This window comes from Barbus barbus, assembly GCF_936440315.1.
Source record: "Barbus barbus genome assembly, chromosome: 1".
NCBI lineage: Eukaryota > Metazoa > Chordata > Actinopteri > Cypriniformes > Cyprinidae > Barbus > Barbus barbus.
Window position 1 is genome coordinate 24,743,615 of NC_136729.1, and position 19,474 is coordinate 24,763,088.

Sequence of the window (19,474 nt, forward strand, 5' to 3'; positions counted from 1 at the left end):
CAACTGAAAGCCTTTCAGCTCTTTGAACCTTTGAATAGTAAGAAAAGACTTTGCCTCGGCAGACAACTGCTTTAAGACACAGAACACATTTCATACAATTCTGCAAATGTAACTGAGCATTAATTCAAAATCCTCTCTAAACAGTTAATTGTGAAAATCATGTGTTTGGCTTATGCAGCCAACAGTTCTCAATGGGATTTAATGCCATTAAACCCCGTGAGGACATGAAACATCCATGCATTGTGTTGTCTTTTATACAGCAAGTAAAATTTCTAAACAAATAAACAGTTTACATAATTTTTTGAAGGCCAATACGGTATAATTTCTGATACAATAAATATATAAATAAATTGATCTAGTTAGTCTATAAAACTGTTTCTTTAAAGATTGTGTACGTCATTTGCAGTGTAAACCCATCATGAATATTTTATTGAAGATAAGATATTGCTTAACTACTTAAAACGACATTGCACTAAAAAGCTATATATTGCATCAGGAATAGGAAGGTTGACGTAAGAAATTTAAACCTTTTGGAAAAGCTGACCAGCTGTCAGATGGAAATAGTTTATGTTGTCAAGGCTTTGTGGAGGAATGCATGCTGGTTAAAGAAATGTCAACCCTCTGACGGGGCATCCGTGCTCACCTCTGTCACAGCCTCTCCGAATCAATGGGGTCAAAGTTTACTCTGAGAACGTGGACAAACGGCAGATCATCATGGATCTTCAGATCAGGTGACATCACATTATATATGCTATGCTGACATCTTTTGATCTTTTACTTAACTTTCTGATTGTCCCACAGGTTTTAATAGTTCTCTTTTCTTTTATAGCTATGTTGGAAATACTGAAATCGATGTGGATGTCAAAAGGTACTACTGTAGAGCAGGGATCAAAAGTATACAGGTATATTGTTATATATTCTCATAAAACATTTTGGAGTGATATGCTCTGCTCTTGTGCCGCATACAGCAGTAGGATTGCACTGTTATTTGTTCACAACAGATACACAGCAGCTCTGTTATGTATGGCATCTTCCATTGAGTTTGTCTCCATGACCCAATGGATTATGTTAGCCAAGGCCAGAGAGTTAATTTGTTGGATACAGGGAATCGCTTTCCTATATTGTGATGCAACCACGTGTTTCATGGAAGGAATCCAGTCGACTGTAGAATGGAGCCTATTTTTATTTTTACAGAAAGGGTGCGTGTGTATTTATAGGGAGGCGTGTAGCCAAGCACTAAAATGCCCTTGTACTGTTTGTAGTGCATGATCAGATATATACACACATGCTCACACAATGACCGTTTTGTACATGATTTATGGACTTTTTGTTTCATTCTGTCGCATTAAATGCGTAGCAGAGTAAACTCTCTGTGTGACAGCATGCTGTTTATGTATGATGTATTTTTTACTATATGGCAAGGAGGTCTATAATACCTGGAGAGAGCTGTTAGCATTCCCATTCATCTCTACGATAGTTACACAGGGAAGTCTGAGGCTGCAGTCTTTGCTTTATGGAAACTTAGTTCCAGAAAACAATAATAGCACATTTCATGGCTTTAAGAGCACTTAAAAAATAGTCACTGGTAAAAGATGTTCAATAATATAATAAACATGTAATGAAACTTTGTGTATTACATGTCACGAAATTCCAATTGGTGAGTAAGGTGGGGCAAGTTTATATATTTATATAACACCTTAATTGCAATTCAAAGTACTTTACATACAAATAAGAAAGAAATAAAAATAGTAAAAAAGAAATAAAACAAGATAAATCATCCGAAAAAGCAGTTAATATATACATTGACTGACCTTGTACAGTGCCCTCCATAAATATTGGAACAGTAAAGACAAAATTGCTCTGTTGGCTGTGGAGTCAAGACATTTGCAAATATGATTAAAAGATGAATATGAGACAAAACTACAGAATGTCACATTTTATTATTAACCGTTTAAACACATGTTTTACTAAATAAAAAGAACAGCACTTTTAGGATGTGAGCATAAGTATTGGGACAGTTGAGCATAAGGCAGATAAAATATTAAAAGCTATTATTTAGTTGCAGATTCCTTGCACACAATCACAGCAGTGAGTCTGTGACCCATAGACATCACCAGACTCTTGGTCTCATCCTTTGAAATACTTTTCCCAGCCTTTAATGCAGCTAATTCCAATTGTTGCTTGTTTTGGGGAGTTTCTGCCTTTACTCTCCTCTCCAGCTGGTGAAATTCATGTTCAATCGGGTTTAAATCTGGAGATTGACTTGCCCTTATAAATTCCTTGACTGAACTGGCAGGGTGTTTAGGGTCATTCTCCTGATGCAATATGAAACACTTGCCAATGAATCTGGTGGCATTTTCTTGAATATTGGTAGGCAAGATGGTTTTGTACCCTTCCAAATTCATTCTGCTACTGTCATCATACATTACAGTTTTTTCTCGACTACTTAAACACATTTCTTGAAACTATGCCTCGTATTCTCAAAACAGTAAACACGAATCCATAACTTCTAACTCAATTCCCCAAACTTCCCATATTCAGGTCAAAATGAAGCTATCCACTCAAAGCAACTCAATCTTGCTGAAAACCCAAACTTTGCTCTCAGACATAACACACAGTCAAACACACACACACTACAACACAGTTTTACACACTGATGAGATAAATTCAAAACAATACTACAAAAACCGGTAATAAGTGTTGCTTGTGGTACTCCCCAAATGTTTTATTCCTCAATTTAATGTACTGTAGAGTACAGTACAATACAGCAAACAACAAAAATAATTATTCTGCCCCAGTATCCCATCTTTGGTCTGGGACAGGCCAAAGAACCTCTTCAACATCATAGGCTATACTGGCCCTGGCCAGGCAGCGGGGGTAAAATCATCTCACATGCCTGATGTCCTTGTGTCATTGTTCACAAACAAGATAGGCAAAATGCTTATTCATGTTGTCAATATAACAGTGCTCTCTGTTAGTATTACCTGATATAAACTATGGCAACAGTTTGGATGACAGTTACTGTACTGAAATGCAGAAGGCAGCACTTCTTATGTATGTCATATATCATTTCAAAAGTATAAATGTACACGTTACTGTATGTGGGATATTGATTGAAAAAGACTGGATATGATTCACAGTTACACTTTTACTAGTGGTCTGACCAAAAAAAAAAAAAAAACACATTACATCGTCATTGTGAATAGAATAGAAAAAGAAATATGTGCACAAGGGCGAAAATACATTTTTGCCTTTGAATTTGTAACTCTTGTGTTGTCCTCTTTCTATATATGCTTTCCAATTAAAGGTTCATGAGATGTACCTTTGAGCTATTTCAGAGACCTACTTTGTCATTGGTTGATCTATATTCTCTTCATTAGTGAAAGTCAAGATCCACTTGAACAATTCATGGCAAATTTATAAAAAGTCTAATAGAAATGTGTAGAAAATATGCTTGACAGTTTGACAACTAGATCAACCATTTTGCATTTACCGTAATGATTTATACGATGAACTAATGACTTGAGGTTTTGAGGGGTAAGTCTATAGCACAGAGAACTATACATTTTGAGCAACATGACAATAGTAACTGATAATGTAGGAAACCACAGAGAAATGTACATAATCAGTTGTATGAATACCAAAGCAATCACAACTTGTTAAAAAAAAAGAGAAACTTTTTAGGGTGTGCACAAGTGACTAGATGATGTGGAGGATGTTTTGAGAATTTCATTTCTGATCTGAGAAATGCACCAAAGCCACTGAGAAAAACTGTAAGCTGACTTTGGCCCTTTTATCTATCCATCGAAGGTTCTGTGATACATTTTGACTCTTAGTGTTTCCACTTGGGTAATTGTGTGCTAATTGAGCTGAAACTGTGCAGACTTGAGTGAACAATATTGAATGCTAGTGCTTTCTAAATGATCACATGGTGTAAGCACTGAGAAATGTAAGGATTTGTGTGTAGAGTTTTGCAGTAACAGTTCACCAAATCTGTCTCGTGTGTCAAAGCAGGGAATAGTGTTTATAGTTCAGCAGAATGTGTGTGCTTTTTTAAAAGTGGTTATGGTTTTGAAATTTTAGTTCAAAAGCCTGGTTACAGTTTTTCTCGATTGCTAAAACACTATAAGTCATCAGTAAAGTTGAGAGGGCCTGTTCCAGAGACAGCCATGCATGCCCATGCCACGACACCACCTCCACCATGCTTCACAGATGAGGCTGTATGCTTGAGATCATTTGCAGTTTCCTTTTTCTCTCCACATTTTTGCTTTCCCATCACTTAGATAAAGGTTTATCTTTCTCTCATCGGTCCATAAACACAGTTCCAAAACTCTTCTGGCTCACCTTTGTGCTTTTTTGCAAACTCTAATCTTGCCTTTCTATTTTTGGTGCTGGTCAGAGGTTTGCATCTTGCTGTGTAGCATCTGTAATTCTGTGTCTCCTGAGGACAGTAAATTGTCAGAGCATCACCCCAGCTTTCTGGAAGTTGTTGGTGATTTTACAGACACGTCTTTTAGGAATCATTTTCACAGCTTTTATGATTTGTCTGTCATCAACTACTGTTGTTTTCTCAGCCGATCAGGTCATTGTTGGTTGCTGGTGGTTTCCACATTCTTGATTTCTCCATGCCCTTTGTTTTTGCTAGAGATCTAACTGACTTCCTCTTTTCTTTTAGCATCCAAATCACTTGCTTTTCTCTCAAAGTCAGCTCCCTCATCTTCATCCTGGTTTGTGTGTGTCATCATTGAATGCAAGATTCAGAATACAGAAGTAATGGATATAACTGATACGACACATTCCCTGCTTTTAATATCTGAAGAATTAATGCAACAGGACACAGCTGATCACTTAGAAAGACGTGTGAGGCAACTGTTCCAATACTTATGCTCACATCAGATAGAGGGATGAAACTCAAAAAGTGCTGAACTTCTTAGCTGGTAAAACATCTATGTGTTGAACAGTATTGTGCAAGTTACTTCCAAACTGTAATACATTACAGATTACTTGTTACTGTTATTTAAAAGTAATTCCTTACCTTACAATATTACTGTCTCAGAATTGTAATGCGTTACATGACTCCTGTATTACTTTTGAGTTACTTTCACCAAAATATCTTTAGAAGTAGAACTTAACATTCTAAAATGACAAAATGTACTAGAGCCCTGCCCTAATGGCAAAGTGTTTATTTCGTTCCGGCTTTTTTGGAGTTTGGAGCATTTTTTGTTCATCAAATAAGTTTTTTTTTTCTTTCTTAAAGTAACGACCAAGCGGCCAGCGGCAGACCGGCAGGCTGATCATAGCTTATGTTTGATCAATTTAGCCTTCTCAAATCATCATGACTTGACTAAAATAAAATCTATAGATATACTAAAACAGTTCAAGCATATAACAATGTTTAAACGTTAAACCTAGATAAATGTGCGCTGCATCCTAGTTTGTAAGGAGAGTGGAAGCTAAAGTGCAGCACATGGAGGCACCAGCGCAATCAATTGCAATTTTTTTTCAATGGAAACAACTTGCGCTGTAATTTTTGCTTATAAAGGTAAGAGTAATGCATCATTCGGAACTGTAAAGGGTTAACTTTCTTTGTGTGCACTCACAATGTCAACAAAATGTCTGCTTTTATCTTGAACAGGAGCGCTTCACAAAAATGAACCGAAAGACAGCGAATACATAATTGGGCTTAAGCCCCGAATCTTTTAGGTTTTTTAAAATAACTTCAACTTTGTTTCATTTCCTCTCAGTCTTTCTGACAGGAGCGGCAAAAAAGGAAACAAAAGCTCTATTACCATGCGTGGTGTCGGACGGTACTCGACTCGTCCGCACGAGCGCGAAGGTGCGCGCGGCAAAAATGACGTCATCACTCAGCTTGTATGAATTTGAATTTATATTGAATTTTTTTTTTCTATTATCATTTTCCCAGATAGTGTATAGATTTTTAGGCATTCTATTATCTCAAACAGCCTGAAAAATAGTGCATTTAGCTGACGTAATTGGGAAAAAAATCTCCCCGGGGGAGTATGCCCCCGGACCCCCCTAGGTTTGGGCTAAGCCCCAAATGTTTACATCGTCTGGCTCCGCCCCTGTTGTGACGCAAGCGTTACTGAAAATGTACTGAGTAAAATATTACTGAAAATTGATTAGTAATGCCTTACACTACTGCGTTACAGCAAAAAGTAATACTTTACTGTAATGCATTACTTTTGTAACGCCTTACTCCCAACACTGGCGTTGAATCACCCAATAATAAAATGTGACATTCTGTAGTTTTGTCTCATATTCATCTTTTAATCACATTTGTAAACGTCTTGACTCCACAGCCAACAGAGCAAATTTGCCTTAACTGTTCTAATACTTTTGGAAGGCACTGTATAACCTCACAATTATGATTTCATAATTGACTACTTGAGACAGGACATTCCCTTGAGTTATTTGTTCTCATTTGCAGCTCTTTGGTAATGAAGGACAGTTCAAAACAGAAGCTGAAGCATGATTCTGTTGCTCGGAGCTGAAGTGATGGTTGTGAAAGTTAAATGTCTATTACAGAGCATGTGGAGTGCTGTCAGAAGCAAAATAATAAATGCATCAGTGTCATGATCCTGAAACATTCATCATCAGCCTGGGGTGCATAGTGGTTAGTTTGACAGCACTGCTCTCTCACACCAAAAATCTTTTCTCATTTTCCAGAAAAGAATAACCATCCTCAGAACAAAATAAATTTAAATGAGATACAAATTTGCATAATATATCAAAACTTAATGTCTTATTTACAGGAAAATAAGACATAGATATTGATTAAGAAAAACAGTTCTGTCATTCCATTTTTGGTATGAAGTGGGTTGTTCCTAATTAAAGCTGCAATGCTTTCATTAATATAATCTGGTGAATGCCAATTATTTTTAGCTTTTTTAATTCAGGGTATTGGAGTAAGGTACACACCAAACCTCTAGTGAGAATCCTTACCAGTGTTTCAAAATTTAATGTGATGTTTCTGTCTCTCTCTGTGTGTATGTGCTTGGCCGCATGTCTGAATAGCTACATGGAGTTCTGCGGGTGATTCTTGAGCCACTTTTGGGGAATATGCCGCTGGTTGGTGCTCTTTCCCTCTTCTTCCTCAAGAAACCTGTGAGTTTATGAACAATTTATTACTTCCTTGATAATATTGTCTGTATTTTTGCCTGATGAAGACTGAAGTTGCTTTGTTTCTGCTAAAGTTTGGAACTGTACTATCAGTGCGTGGACATGTATTCCCTTTTTCACTTTTCCTGCCTCTTGTCCTGCACCTATGTTTAACTTGGATTTGATTGTGAGCATTTTCCCAAAAAACATCTATTTCACTACAGCATACAAACGAGCATGATAGAATTATTGAACCATCCCTTTAATGTGCTCATAAAACCACAAAGATCATCCTTGACAACCATATCTTTTTTCACACACTCCATGAAGTCAACTTTAGTGAAGTATATTTGATCATTTTCAAGACGCATTTGACATGAGGTCAGTTAATCGAGGGAGGGTATCCTCAATCATTGCAGCAGATCCAACGGCAATAACACACATAAGAACTTTGGGGAGTACAACTGATGCGCAGTTGCTGTATAATTGGAAAAAGTTATAAAGGAAGACAAAGTTATTAAAGACATTTGTCTTTTGCAAAGCTGCAGGATTGAGATTCTATTTAAAGGTTCGCTAAACAGCATAAAATGATCTTGACAGTTCTACAACATGCAAATAGCAGTGGCAGACAGTCAGCGTCAGTGACCCAGATTCTACAGTCTGTCAGTACCAGATTAGTAGCAGGGCTAATTTCACAGCAGGTTATCACAGCTGAGCCTGATTCTAGTTCACATTCTGATGCTGTTTACTGAGGCTTTATTGAGTTTGAGTCCTGTGTGAGGTGTCCAGTGTCCTGCGGTCTGATTGTAGTTTGTGATGCACTGCAGAGGTGGCTTCTCTTCATTAATTCCTCTGCAGTATGGGCAACACTGAAATTCACAGAGGAAAAGAGGCTAAGAGAACATTTATATTACATCTATCCCTGTTACAATGGATGGTTTCTATTTCTGTACTTTCTTTCTTTCCATCCTTCCCTCTTTCTTGTTTATGTTCTGGCACACTAGGACACTGATTGTTCTCATTGCAGTAACAAACAGTACGTCCTTTTGATCTTTTATTTAAAAAATCACAAAAATCTAACCTTTCATTGGAGAATAAGAATTTAAAATGGGAGGAAATATCATTATGACATAAATGTTTTTCTCTAATGCACATTGGCCACAATTAACGGCACACATTTATTCAATACTTTTTGAAACCTCCATTTGCCAGTTTAACAGCTCTAAATTTTCTCCTATAATGTCTGATGAGGTTAGAGAACACCTGACAAGAGATCAGAGACCATTCCTTCATCCTGAATCTCTCCAGATCCTTCAGATTCACAGCTCCATGTTGGTGCTTCTTCTCTTCAGTTCACCTCACTCATTTTCTACAGAGTTCAGGTCAGAGGACTGGAATGGCCAGCAGAAGCTTGGTTTTGTGCTCAGTGACCCATTTTTGTGTTGTTTAGGTTTGTGTTTGGATTATTGCACGGTTGGAAGATCCAAACATGGCCCTTTATAAGATTTCTAACAGAGTCAGTCACAGATTTTTTTTATCTGTTGGTATTTGATAGAATCCATGATGTCATGTATCTAAACAAGATGTCAAGGACCTCCAGCAGAAATATAGGCCCACAACATCAAATATACAGCAGTATATTTCATTATACACATGGGGTACTTTTTATCCCTGTGTGCACCAAACCCATCTTGAATGTTTGCTGCTAAAAAGCTCCTTTTTTAGTTTCATCTGACCATAGAAGCCAGTCCTATTTGAAGTTCCAGTCGTGTCTGATAACTGAATATGCTGGAGATTGTTTTTGGATGAGCGAGGATAATTTTTCTTTAAACCTTCGAACAACATGTTTTTTTGAGCCTTTTTCTGCAAATCTCCAGCTGTGATCCTTCAAGAGTCTTTGCCCACTCACATTCTCCTTCTCACCATGCATTAGGACGATATAGACACACGTCCTCTTCCAGGCAGATTCGTAACATTTTATGTTGATTGGAAATTCTTAATTATTGCCCTGATGGTGGAAATGGGAATTTTCACTGTTCTAGGCTCTTTTCGTAAAGCCACTTCAGTAATTTGTGAAGCTCAATTATCTTTTGCTGCACATCAGAAATATATTCTTTGCTTTTTCTCATTGTGATGGATGATTATGGGAATTTGGACTTTGTTTTCCCTCCTATTAATATTTCTGTTAAACAGGAAGACCTGGCTGGATAATTTCATGTTCATAATCACCCTGGAGTGCTCAAAATTGTGAATATGAATGGGAATATACTTCTGGGGAACTATAAATTCTCATAAGAATTTCTAGGGGTGCCAATAATTGTGTCCAATGTGTATTTGAGAGAAACATTTTTCATAATGAGATTTTCCTCCATTTTCAATTGTTTTAGTTCAATGAAAGGTTAGACTTTTATTTTTTAAATAAATAAAATATCAGAAGGATTAATAATGCAGGTTTATTTTCAGAGACTTCTTTGATCATGTTTATCAAGGGTGCCAATAATTCTGACCATGACTGTATGTACTAGCTTTAGAGTGAGACTTAACATCCATGTTGATATTAAATTTACAGCCTCAGGCATGTCTAGACATATTTTATTGTTGTTTTTCTTTTTGTGTTATCTGGTTTGTGCTCGTTTCTCTCCTCTGAACAGATATACCTGTATTTTCTCTGTTAGCAGTGTGTTTAAGTTATCTATATGCTTGATTCTTTCTTTTTCATTCAGCTATTGGACATAAACTGGACAGGCCTCACAAATATATTGGACATTCCAGGGCTTAAGTAAGTTTTTTTATAATATTAAATGTATACTTTGAATACATTTGCTTAAGAGCAAAATGTATAAATGTGTGCATAAAATACATGAATATGAGAGGTAAATATATGAATATGAGACTTAAAATATGTGACTATGAAAGCAAAAATGTAAGAATGTGCATGTTAAAATGTGACTATGAGAGTAAAAATGTATGTATGTGAAAGGAGAATGTAAGCGTGTGTGATAATAGAAATGTATGTATGTGAAAGGAGAATGTAAGCGTGTGTGATAATAGAAATGTATGTATGTGAAAGGAGAATGTAAGCGTGTGTGATAATGGAAATGTATGTATGTGAAAGGAGAATGTAAGCGTGTGTGATAATAGAAATGTATGTATGTGAAAGGAGAATGTAAGCGTGTGTGATAATAGAAATGTATGTATGTGAAAGGAGAATGTAAGCGTGTGTGATAATAGAAATGTATGTATGTGAAAGGAGAATGTAAGCGTGTGTGATAATAGAAATGTATGTATGTGAAAGGAGAATGTAAGTGTGTGAGATAATAGAAATGTATGTATGTGAAAGGAGAATGTAAGCGTGTGTGATAATAGAAATGTATGTATGTGAAAGGAGAATGTAAGTGTGTGAGAGCACCAGCATGAATTATGGCTTGTAAGGCACCTCATACATATACATATTCAGTACTTATACAAACATGCATATATACGTGTGTGCGTGTATACACACATGTGTGTGTGTGTGTGTGTGTGTGGGTTTACTGCATCACCCTGCAATACATTTGCAATTAAATTAGTGATTACATTTATGCATTATACATGTAGATTCAAGGATCACATTTTTTCAGTGTGTTACCTAACAATTATTTAGACGCATTAACTAAAACTATGTTTTCAAATAGCCTCAATAGCCACTCAGTGCTCTCTGTAATGGCAGATTAGAAAGACCCTTAATGTGTTGATGTAACATACTGTCTGCTGTAAAATTTGGAGTGTTGCACTTCTGGTGCTTATCACACACACACACACACACACAGAGAGACAGGCGGATGAGTGATTACACCCCTCTAGCAGTTTCTTAACACAGGCTACTGTGTACAGGGGTGGCCCACAGGAATTAATAAATTAGTATAGTGAAGAGCTCCTTCAAAGTTTAAATATGTATGTAGGCCTATTTACAATTTTGTGTATATTTTGTTTTGTGTATCCTGTTTCTGAAAAACCAAATAATTAGACTAGTTGATGTTGTTTGAGAGATTTATGTTTGGATAATCCTTATTGCAAACACACTAAACAAACAAAAGTACCACTAGGCTGTGGTCATTAGCACTGCAGCATTGAGAGAGCTTGTCTTAGACTATTAAAGTGTATTGGTGCTGCTTTGGATCTTCACTGCACAAGAGCTGCTCTCATGTCAGCCATGCTCCTTGCATCATACAGCCAATGTAAGATTGAAGAATAGTACGCTGATCGTAGATCTGTCCCTCCAGGCAACCATAATACCCTAATGCAGTGTAATTCTGTGCTGTGTGTTGGTGGTGTCCCACTGCTGGACCGGTGAGTGATTATTGTAACCTCAGAGAATGCTATTCTTGCACTATGAAGATGTTTGGGGAACTGCATCTGCTCAGCAAGCAAATCAATAAGAGAGTTATGATCGTCATTCTTGCTTTCATTTTTTATGGTGTTTATAATTTCTGTTTGGCGCATTGTTACCCACTGAATGTTGGTGCTCTTTTATTACAGAGCAAGTAATTGAAGTTGCCTTTCATCACAGAATTTGGGAGATTGAATGTCAAGTGTTGCTGACAAGCGAGATGAGAAAGTAATTTAGAAAAAACATATTGGAGGCGAATGTAACCGAAAGAATGGGTGTAATGGAAAGCATGAACGGAAACAAAATATAGAGACAGGATGTGATAAGCAAGCTGAGGTTTAAATAAAAATAAATATATCAGGCTAAAGAGTTTTAATTTATGTAATAAAATTTCCATTGGGGGGTTGGTGAAGATTAAGTCTTTTATCTTCATGAAATCAATACATTTGCCTTGCGCATCCCTCATCCAAAGCTCTTAAAGGTTGTCTTAAAGATTACCTAATGGCCATAAGGGTTTAAGAACACCTTTAGAAATGCTTTTATGTACTAAAGTTGTTACTCAAGCTTAACTTGATGTCGGATGTTGATATCCCTGCAAACAAGCCTGCAGTGTCCCTTTACAGGCCCACTTAGGGCTAACCTAAGGGCCCCCAGTGGGCTGCCAGCGCAGGGCCCCTGAGAATTTGCTCATTGGCAAAACATTGGCCCCTTAGTGCTGGCCCTGCACGGGCAGCCCTCAGGAAGCCCTCACTAGGCCCACAGAGGGCCTGCACTATTAATCAACAAGAATATATCTGTTTCACTATCAATACTTTCCAGCTACTATAACTTAAGTCTTTGGGAAGAACAGTTATTATACATCTGAAATGGATGCAGTCACCACATAACTAATGTCTGCATTGTCAAAAATGTACAGTAGTCAAAGGGATTTCAAATCAATTTATTAAATACAAAATAGAAGACATTCAATTCAGGTTAATACAGCTACATATAGCCAAAAATGTAAATACACAAAAGAACAAAAAAACAAAACAAAAAGCAAACAAAGCAATGTAAGATTGTAGGATTTCGTCATGTGAAAGTTGATGTGTGCGAAAGTCTTATCTGTAATGTCCAAACACTGTCCATAGCTGAAGTTACTGATAGCAAATGAATAATCCAGCCTCTTGTAATGAAAACACGCCACAGCTCTCAAAGACCAGACTCTTCCTAACCAGGAACAGTCAAAAATAGTCCAAACTATAGTCTCACATCAAAAAGAACTTTAAATCCATATTCAAACTGGAGCATGATGTGGTGACCTGACCAATAAAGAGTGCTTCTAAAATGCATACAAATACACATGTCTTAAACTCTTAAGACCAAGTTTAACCAGTAATAAATGAAAATAAATAAATAAATAGGCAACGAGTATGGGAATCGGCCCATTTTAATGTAAAACAAAAGACTGGAGTTGGAGTTGGTCACAAAAAATTGTAATTAGCATGCTCAGGTGTGTTTGATTAAGGTTAGAACTAAACTCTGCAGGAAAGTGTATCGCATGAGCCAGATTTGTGGATCCCTGGCCTATTTGAAACAACAGGTTCTGAAAAGGTCTCTTTTGGTTTGAGCCATTCCAGTTCAATTGAGTGGCTAAAGAATGGCCAGTGAATGTTGTTTGTATTCTCCTAGTTGCATTACAAGGCTGCCACACAAAAACCTGCATGGGCCCAAAGATACAAAAGTTGCTCTGGGCCCGAACGGGCTGGTCCACACTGGGCCATCATTGGATTAATGTGGGCAGTCCCATAGAGTGGGCTGTTCACAGAGAGCCCACAGTGAGCCCAAAGCTGTGGGCCTCACCTGGGCAAGCCCGCACTGGCACCTAAGAAACTTTAGGTTTGGTGTGGGCTGGCCCTAGTCCACTGTCCCTGCAAAAAGCCAGCATGGGCCCCACAGGTGCATGTTTGCAGGGATAATATTAGGTGTTGAACAAGCTTTGAGCTTTCTGTCATGGATTCATAGTTTGCAACTCGTATCTTCATCAGTCCGCTTCAGCATTCTTTCTGTTGTTGAGTGTTGAGTTTCATTATCGTGTAGATGAGCTGGGTTCCAGGGAACCAATCGATTGGATTCACCTCAAAGCTTATTTTTGTGTGTTGTATATAATATGCCAACAATGCTTGAAATTGTTAATGTTTCTTTTACCTCGTAGACGTGTACTTGGTTGTTTATAAGTTTAAATGTCCATCTGTTTAAACTTGCCTGCTGCGGTGTAAAATCATTTAAAATGCAAAGAAAACAAATGTTTTGGAAAGGAAAGTACAGTAAAATGCAACTAAATTCAGAATCAAAATCAGAATGAGCTGTTCGTGATGGTGAGTGGGGGGAGTGCAGGGGGGGTTTCTCCGGAAGTCCACGATCATCTCCACAGTTTTGAGCGTGTTAAGCGCCAGCTTGTTAAGACTGCACCAGACAGCCAGCTCCTTAACCTCCTGTCTGTAAGCAGACTCGTCACCGTCTTGGATGAGGCCGATCAGTGTGGTGTCATCTGCAAACTTCAGGAGCTTGACAGAGGGGACTTTAGATGTGCAGTTGTTGGTGTAGAGGGAGAAGAGCAGTGGGGAGCGAACGCAGCCCTGAGGAGCTCCAGTGCTGATGGTACGAGTGCTGGATGTGGATTTACCAAGCTTTACTAACTGCTGTCTGTCTGTCAGGAAGTTGGTGATCCACTGACAGACGGAGGTGGGGACGGAGAGCTGAGATAGTTTATTCTGAAGGGTGTCCGTGATGATGGTGTTAAAAGTGGAGCTGAAGTCCACAAACAGGATCCTCACATAAGTCCCTGGTCTGTCCAGATGCTGCAGGATGAAGTGCAGTCCCATATTGACTGCATCATCCACAGACCTGTTTGCTCTGTAGGCAAACTGCAGGGGGTCCAGTAAGGGTCCAGTGATGTCCTTCAGATAAGCCAAAACCAGTCTTTCAAATGGTTTCATGGCCACAGACATTAGAGCCACAGGTCTGTAGTCATTAAGTCCTGTTATCTTGGGTTTCTTTGGGATGGGGATGATGGTGGAGCGTTTGAAGCATGAGGGGACTTCACACAGCTCCAGTGATCTGTTGAAGATCAGCACAGGTTTTTAGGCAGGCTGGTGACACCGTCTGGGCCTGGTGCTTTCCTTCTTTTGTTCTTTCTGAAGACCTGGCACACATCATCTTCACTGATTTGAATTGTAGGTGTGGGGGAGAGGGGGGTTTCTGGAGGTGTTAATGGTTGTGTGGAGAGGTGTTCAGGGTGGGTGTGGGTTGTTGTTTTTTTCAAACCAACAGTAAAAGTCACTCAAATCGTCTGCCAGTTGTTGATTCTCCACAGTGCTGGGGAATGGTGTCTTGTAACTGGTGATATCCTTTATACCTTTCCACACTGAAGCAGGATCACTGGAAGAGAATTTGTTCCTGAGCTTGTCAGAATATTTCCTCTTTGCCACTCTGATCTCCTTTTCCAGTGTATATTTGGCCTGTTTGTACAAGACTTTATCCCCCTTTCTGTAAGCATCTTCTTTGACATGACGGAGCTGTCTGAGTTTTGCAGTGAACCATGGTTTGTCATTGTTGTAGGTTAAATGAGTCCTGATAGGAATGCACATATCCTCACAGAAACTGATATAAGATGTTACAGTCTCTGTGAGCTCGTCCAGATCGATGGCAGCGGCATCAAAAACAGTCCAATCAGTGAGAGAGAAACAGGCTTGTAGATCCCGCTCTCTTTCATTAGTCCATCTTTTAACAGTTCTTAATACAGGTTTTGCAGATTTAAGTTTCTGCCTGTAGGACGGAATAAGATGAACCAAACAGTGATCAGAGAGTCCTAAAGCTGCTCGTGGAACCGAGTGATATGCGTCCTTTATCGCTGTGTAACAGTGATCCAATATATTACTGTCTCTGGTGGGACGTGATGTGCTGTCTGTATTTTGGCAGTTCGCAGGAGAGATTTGCTTTATTAAAGTCCCCGAGAATGATTAAAACAGAGTCCGGGTGTTGTTGCTCACTCTCTGTGATCAGATCAGCGAGTTTCTGTAAAGCTGAGCTCACGTGCGCTTGCGGTGGAATGTAGACACTCACAAGAATGAACGAGCAGAACTAATTAGCCTTAATAGTAGAACAATTGTGTTTTGTTTTGTTTTGTTTTGTATTTGTTTTTTTTCATTGCATAAAAGATAACAATTAAGTGTATTGCCACTTTTGGCACCCATGATGAATTTATTCATGTTGAATAATAAACAAAAAACACTTGGCACTTGCTTAATAGTGGCGTTGTTATACATGTCTTTGTTCAGTTTTTCTTCCGATTTCTTTGTGTTTTTGATAGAACTAAAAGTGTGTGTTGAATGAAAATGAAAGGTAATTGGTAAAACTTGAATTTTAAAAGAGCAAAGCACAATACTGCAATCTATGATAATATAATACAGAACATTTATACAGTACAAAATAGTTATTTATTGTCTAAATTTGACTTGGACTGGAAACGTATTTATTCATTTGTTTATGGTTATCCATCTGTATATTTATTGATAAATAAATGCAAATGAATATGATGTGTGCTGTTTGTATGCAGTGATAGATCAGCATGCATAAGGCTTAAATCATACTTTTATATATGCCTCTAAAGTTCTCTTATCTAAAAACATGCATTTATATATTACTATGGCTAACATAATTTAACTCTCTGTACAGTACGTTCAGACCTACTCGCCTGTGTTTGTGTGTTAAGATGACTTGAGGAAACCCAGGTGGCACTGACAAAACTACAGGCTTTTCAAAAAAGCCCAGAGACAGGAGTATTGGTTCTAATGAGAGAGTGGGGAGCTGAGGAATGTCAGCACAAACCTCAAAATGGCACTATGGCTTCTGTGTTTTTCCTCTCCATTGCCTTGTGCTTGTATTTTAACAAGGTCATGGTGCATTTGTGCTGGGACAGACAGGCTGCAGGCCAATTAGATGCATATACTGTCACACCAAATGCTGCTGTAGGAGTCGGCTAAAATGTAGAAAATGTATTCATGCTAATGTTACAAAAACATACTTAAATGAACAGTGTCAGATGATCTTTGGCTTTTGTCACATTGTTGGTTTAGTCAGCAAGGTGGCATTTGAATGTGGTTGTTGTGGTTAGCAATACATCTGGGAGGTGTACAGGATGGTTTTTTTCTTTTCTTTTTTAAATAAAATTATCTATGGATATAGATGATTTTATTAGACTTTAGACTTTGTTCAAGGCAACTTCTAAGACAACACCAGCTAGTAGTAACACAAACTCGTTTGGACACCATTAAACAGGTTTAGTTGCTTGCTTCTCTGTGGAACACTTTGAGTAGGTCTGAAGTATCCAAAGTATTTGAGTCTTTTCATTCGAGTCAATCATAATGCTGCCTCTGCTTTCAACTCTTTGATGTGTGAATTATTAAACCACAGTTTTGATCATCTTTTCCTCTCAAAAATATGTATTCTGAGAGAGTTACACTTCTGTCCACTGCATTGAAGATGATGATTAATATCTAGAAGTACAAAATTTAATGTAACTCATTGTTTATTTTTACTTGGCAGTGGCTTTTCAGACCACATGATCCAGGATATTATCAGCACTTACATGGTCTTGCCTAACAGGATCACTGTACCCCTGATAGGTGAGGTTGAACTGGCACAGCTCCGTTTCCCTATGCCAAAGGTGAATACACACACACACACAAACACACTCACGCATCTCATCAAACCCTACAAATGTTTATTCATATTGATATTCATTAACCTCTCGTTGTCTTTTGCTATATTCTTTCTCACACTCATTAGGGAGTTCTAAGGATTCATTTTCTTGAAGCTCAGAATCTGGAAGTTAAGGATACATATCTGGGCGGGCTGATCAAAGGGAAGTCTGACCCCTATGGCATGCTGCTGGTCAGCAATCAGCTCTTTAGAAGCAAGACCATCAAAGATTGTCTGCACCCAAAATGGAATGAGGTGTATGAGGTGAATACATATACAGTTGAAGTCAAAACTTTACATAAACCTTTCAGAACCTGCAAAATGTTAATTATTTTACCAAAATAAGAGGGATCACACAAAATGCATGTTATTGTTTATTTAGTACTGACCTGAATAAGATATTTCACATAAAAGATGTTTACATATAGACCACAAGAGAAAATAATAGTTGAATTTATAAAAATGACCCCGTACAAAAGTTTACATACACTTGATTCTTAACACTGTGTTGTTTCCTGAACGATCCAAAGCTGTTTTTTTGTTTACTGATAGTTGTTCATGAGTCCCTTGTTTGTCCTGAACAGTTAAACTGCCTGCTGTTCTTCAGAAAAATCCTTCAGGTCCCACTAATTCTTTGGATTTCCAGCATTTTTGTGTATTTGAACCCTTTCCAACAATGACTGTATGATTTTGAGGTTCATCTTTCCACACTGAGGACAACTGAGGGACTCATATGCAACTATTACAGAAGGTTCAAACGCTCGCTGATGCTCCAGAAGGAAAAGCCACGCATTAAGAGCCGGGGAATGAAAACTTTAACAGAATGAAGATGAGTACATTTTTCTTGTTTTGCCTAAATATCATATTTTTTCATATAGTTCTGCTCATCAGAAGCTACAGAAGATACTTGCATGTTTTCCAGAAGATAAATTAAGTACCTTGATCTTCAAATTCAAAAAGTTTTCACCACCCCCCTGGCTCTTAATGCATGGTTTTTCCTTCTGGAGCATCAGCGAGCGTTTGAACCTTTCTGTAATAGTTGCATACGAGTCCCTCAGTTGTCCTCAGAGTGGAAAGATGGATCTCAGAATCATACAGTCATTGTTGGAAAGGGTTCAAATACACAAAAATGCTGGAAATCCAAAGAATTTGTGGGACCTGAAGGATTTTTCTGAAGAACAGCAGGCAGTTTAACTGTTCAGGACAAACAAGAGACTCATGAACAACTATCAGTAAACAAAAAAAACACAGCTTTGGATCGTTCAGGAAACAACACAGTGTTAAGAATCAAGTGTATGTAAACTTTTGTACGGGGGGTCATTTTTATAAATTCAACTATTATTTTCTCTTGTGGTCTATATGTAAACATCTTTAATGTGAAATATCTTATTCAGGTCATTACTAAATAAACAATAACATGCATTTTGTATGATCCCTCTTATTTGGGTAAAAAAATGAACATTTAGCATATTCTGAAAGTGGTATGTAAAGTTTTGACTTCAACTGTACATATACACACACTCATTTATTGCACTCAAAAGACTCGTGCACATACACTGAAATGTGTTTCATCATCAGGCACTAGTATATGAACATTCAGGACAACATCTGGAAATTGAGCTCTTTGATGAAGACCCAGATAAAAATGACTTCTTGGGCAGGTGCCACACTCATTTATATAGCTGAAACTTAGAATGTTATCTGTTAGAGAGCTTTATAAAGATGTATAATGTTTCTTTTATTTGTGTTCCAGTCTATTGATTGACTTGAGTGAGCTTCATAAAGAACAGAAGGTTGATGAGGTAATCACACTCTTGTTCTTGTTGAGATTAATTTACAGCTCACATGAAATGTCACCGCCAGTTCTCTTTCAGCACCCTCTCATTAATAAACTGACTTTGAATTTCCAAATATGTTGGCTGTATTGTAAGTAGGTTTGAATTTTTTTCAAACTATTTTGTTTTCATTCCACTCATTCACGACACTGACTCCACTTTTAACACTCTGATGCATGAATTATTAAGCCACAGAAAAAAAATCGCTAACACTTTATTTTAGGGTATCTTAATTAGTTACTTATTATCATGCATATTACTAGAATATTAGCCATTTATTAGTACTAATTAGGCACACATTTATGCCTTATTCTACATGACACATTCTACATCCCTAATCCTACCCAATACCTAAACTTAACAACTACCTTACTAACTATTAATAAGCAGCGAATTAGGAATTTATTGA

The 19,474-nt window shown here is 37.7% G+C and overlaps 1 protein-coding gene across 2 annotated transcripts in view; it reads left to right on the forward strand.

Moving 5' to 3' along the window:
* The window catches only part of LOC306871321 (extended synaptotagmin-2-like), a 37,373-nt gene that overhangs the window by 9,618 nt on the left and 8,281 nt on the right, over positions 1–19,474 (forward strand). For both annotated transcript variants that reach the window (XM_079419151.1, XM_079419150.1), the window contains exons 4-11: positions 655–731; positions 830–902; positions 7,036–7,125; positions 9,843–9,898; positions 17,075–17,195; positions 17,318–17,494; positions 18,809–18,891; positions 18,984–19,032. In XM_079419151.1, the coding sequence (XP_079275277.1) occupies positions 655–731; positions 830–902; positions 7,036–7,125; positions 9,843–9,898; positions 17,075–17,195; positions 17,318–17,494; positions 18,809–18,891; positions 18,984–19,032 (726 nt within the window). The remainder of the gene's footprint in view (positions 1–654; positions 732–829; positions 903–7,035; positions 7,126–9,842; positions 9,899–17,074; positions 17,196–17,317; positions 17,495–18,808; positions 18,892–18,983; positions 19,033–19,474) is intronic.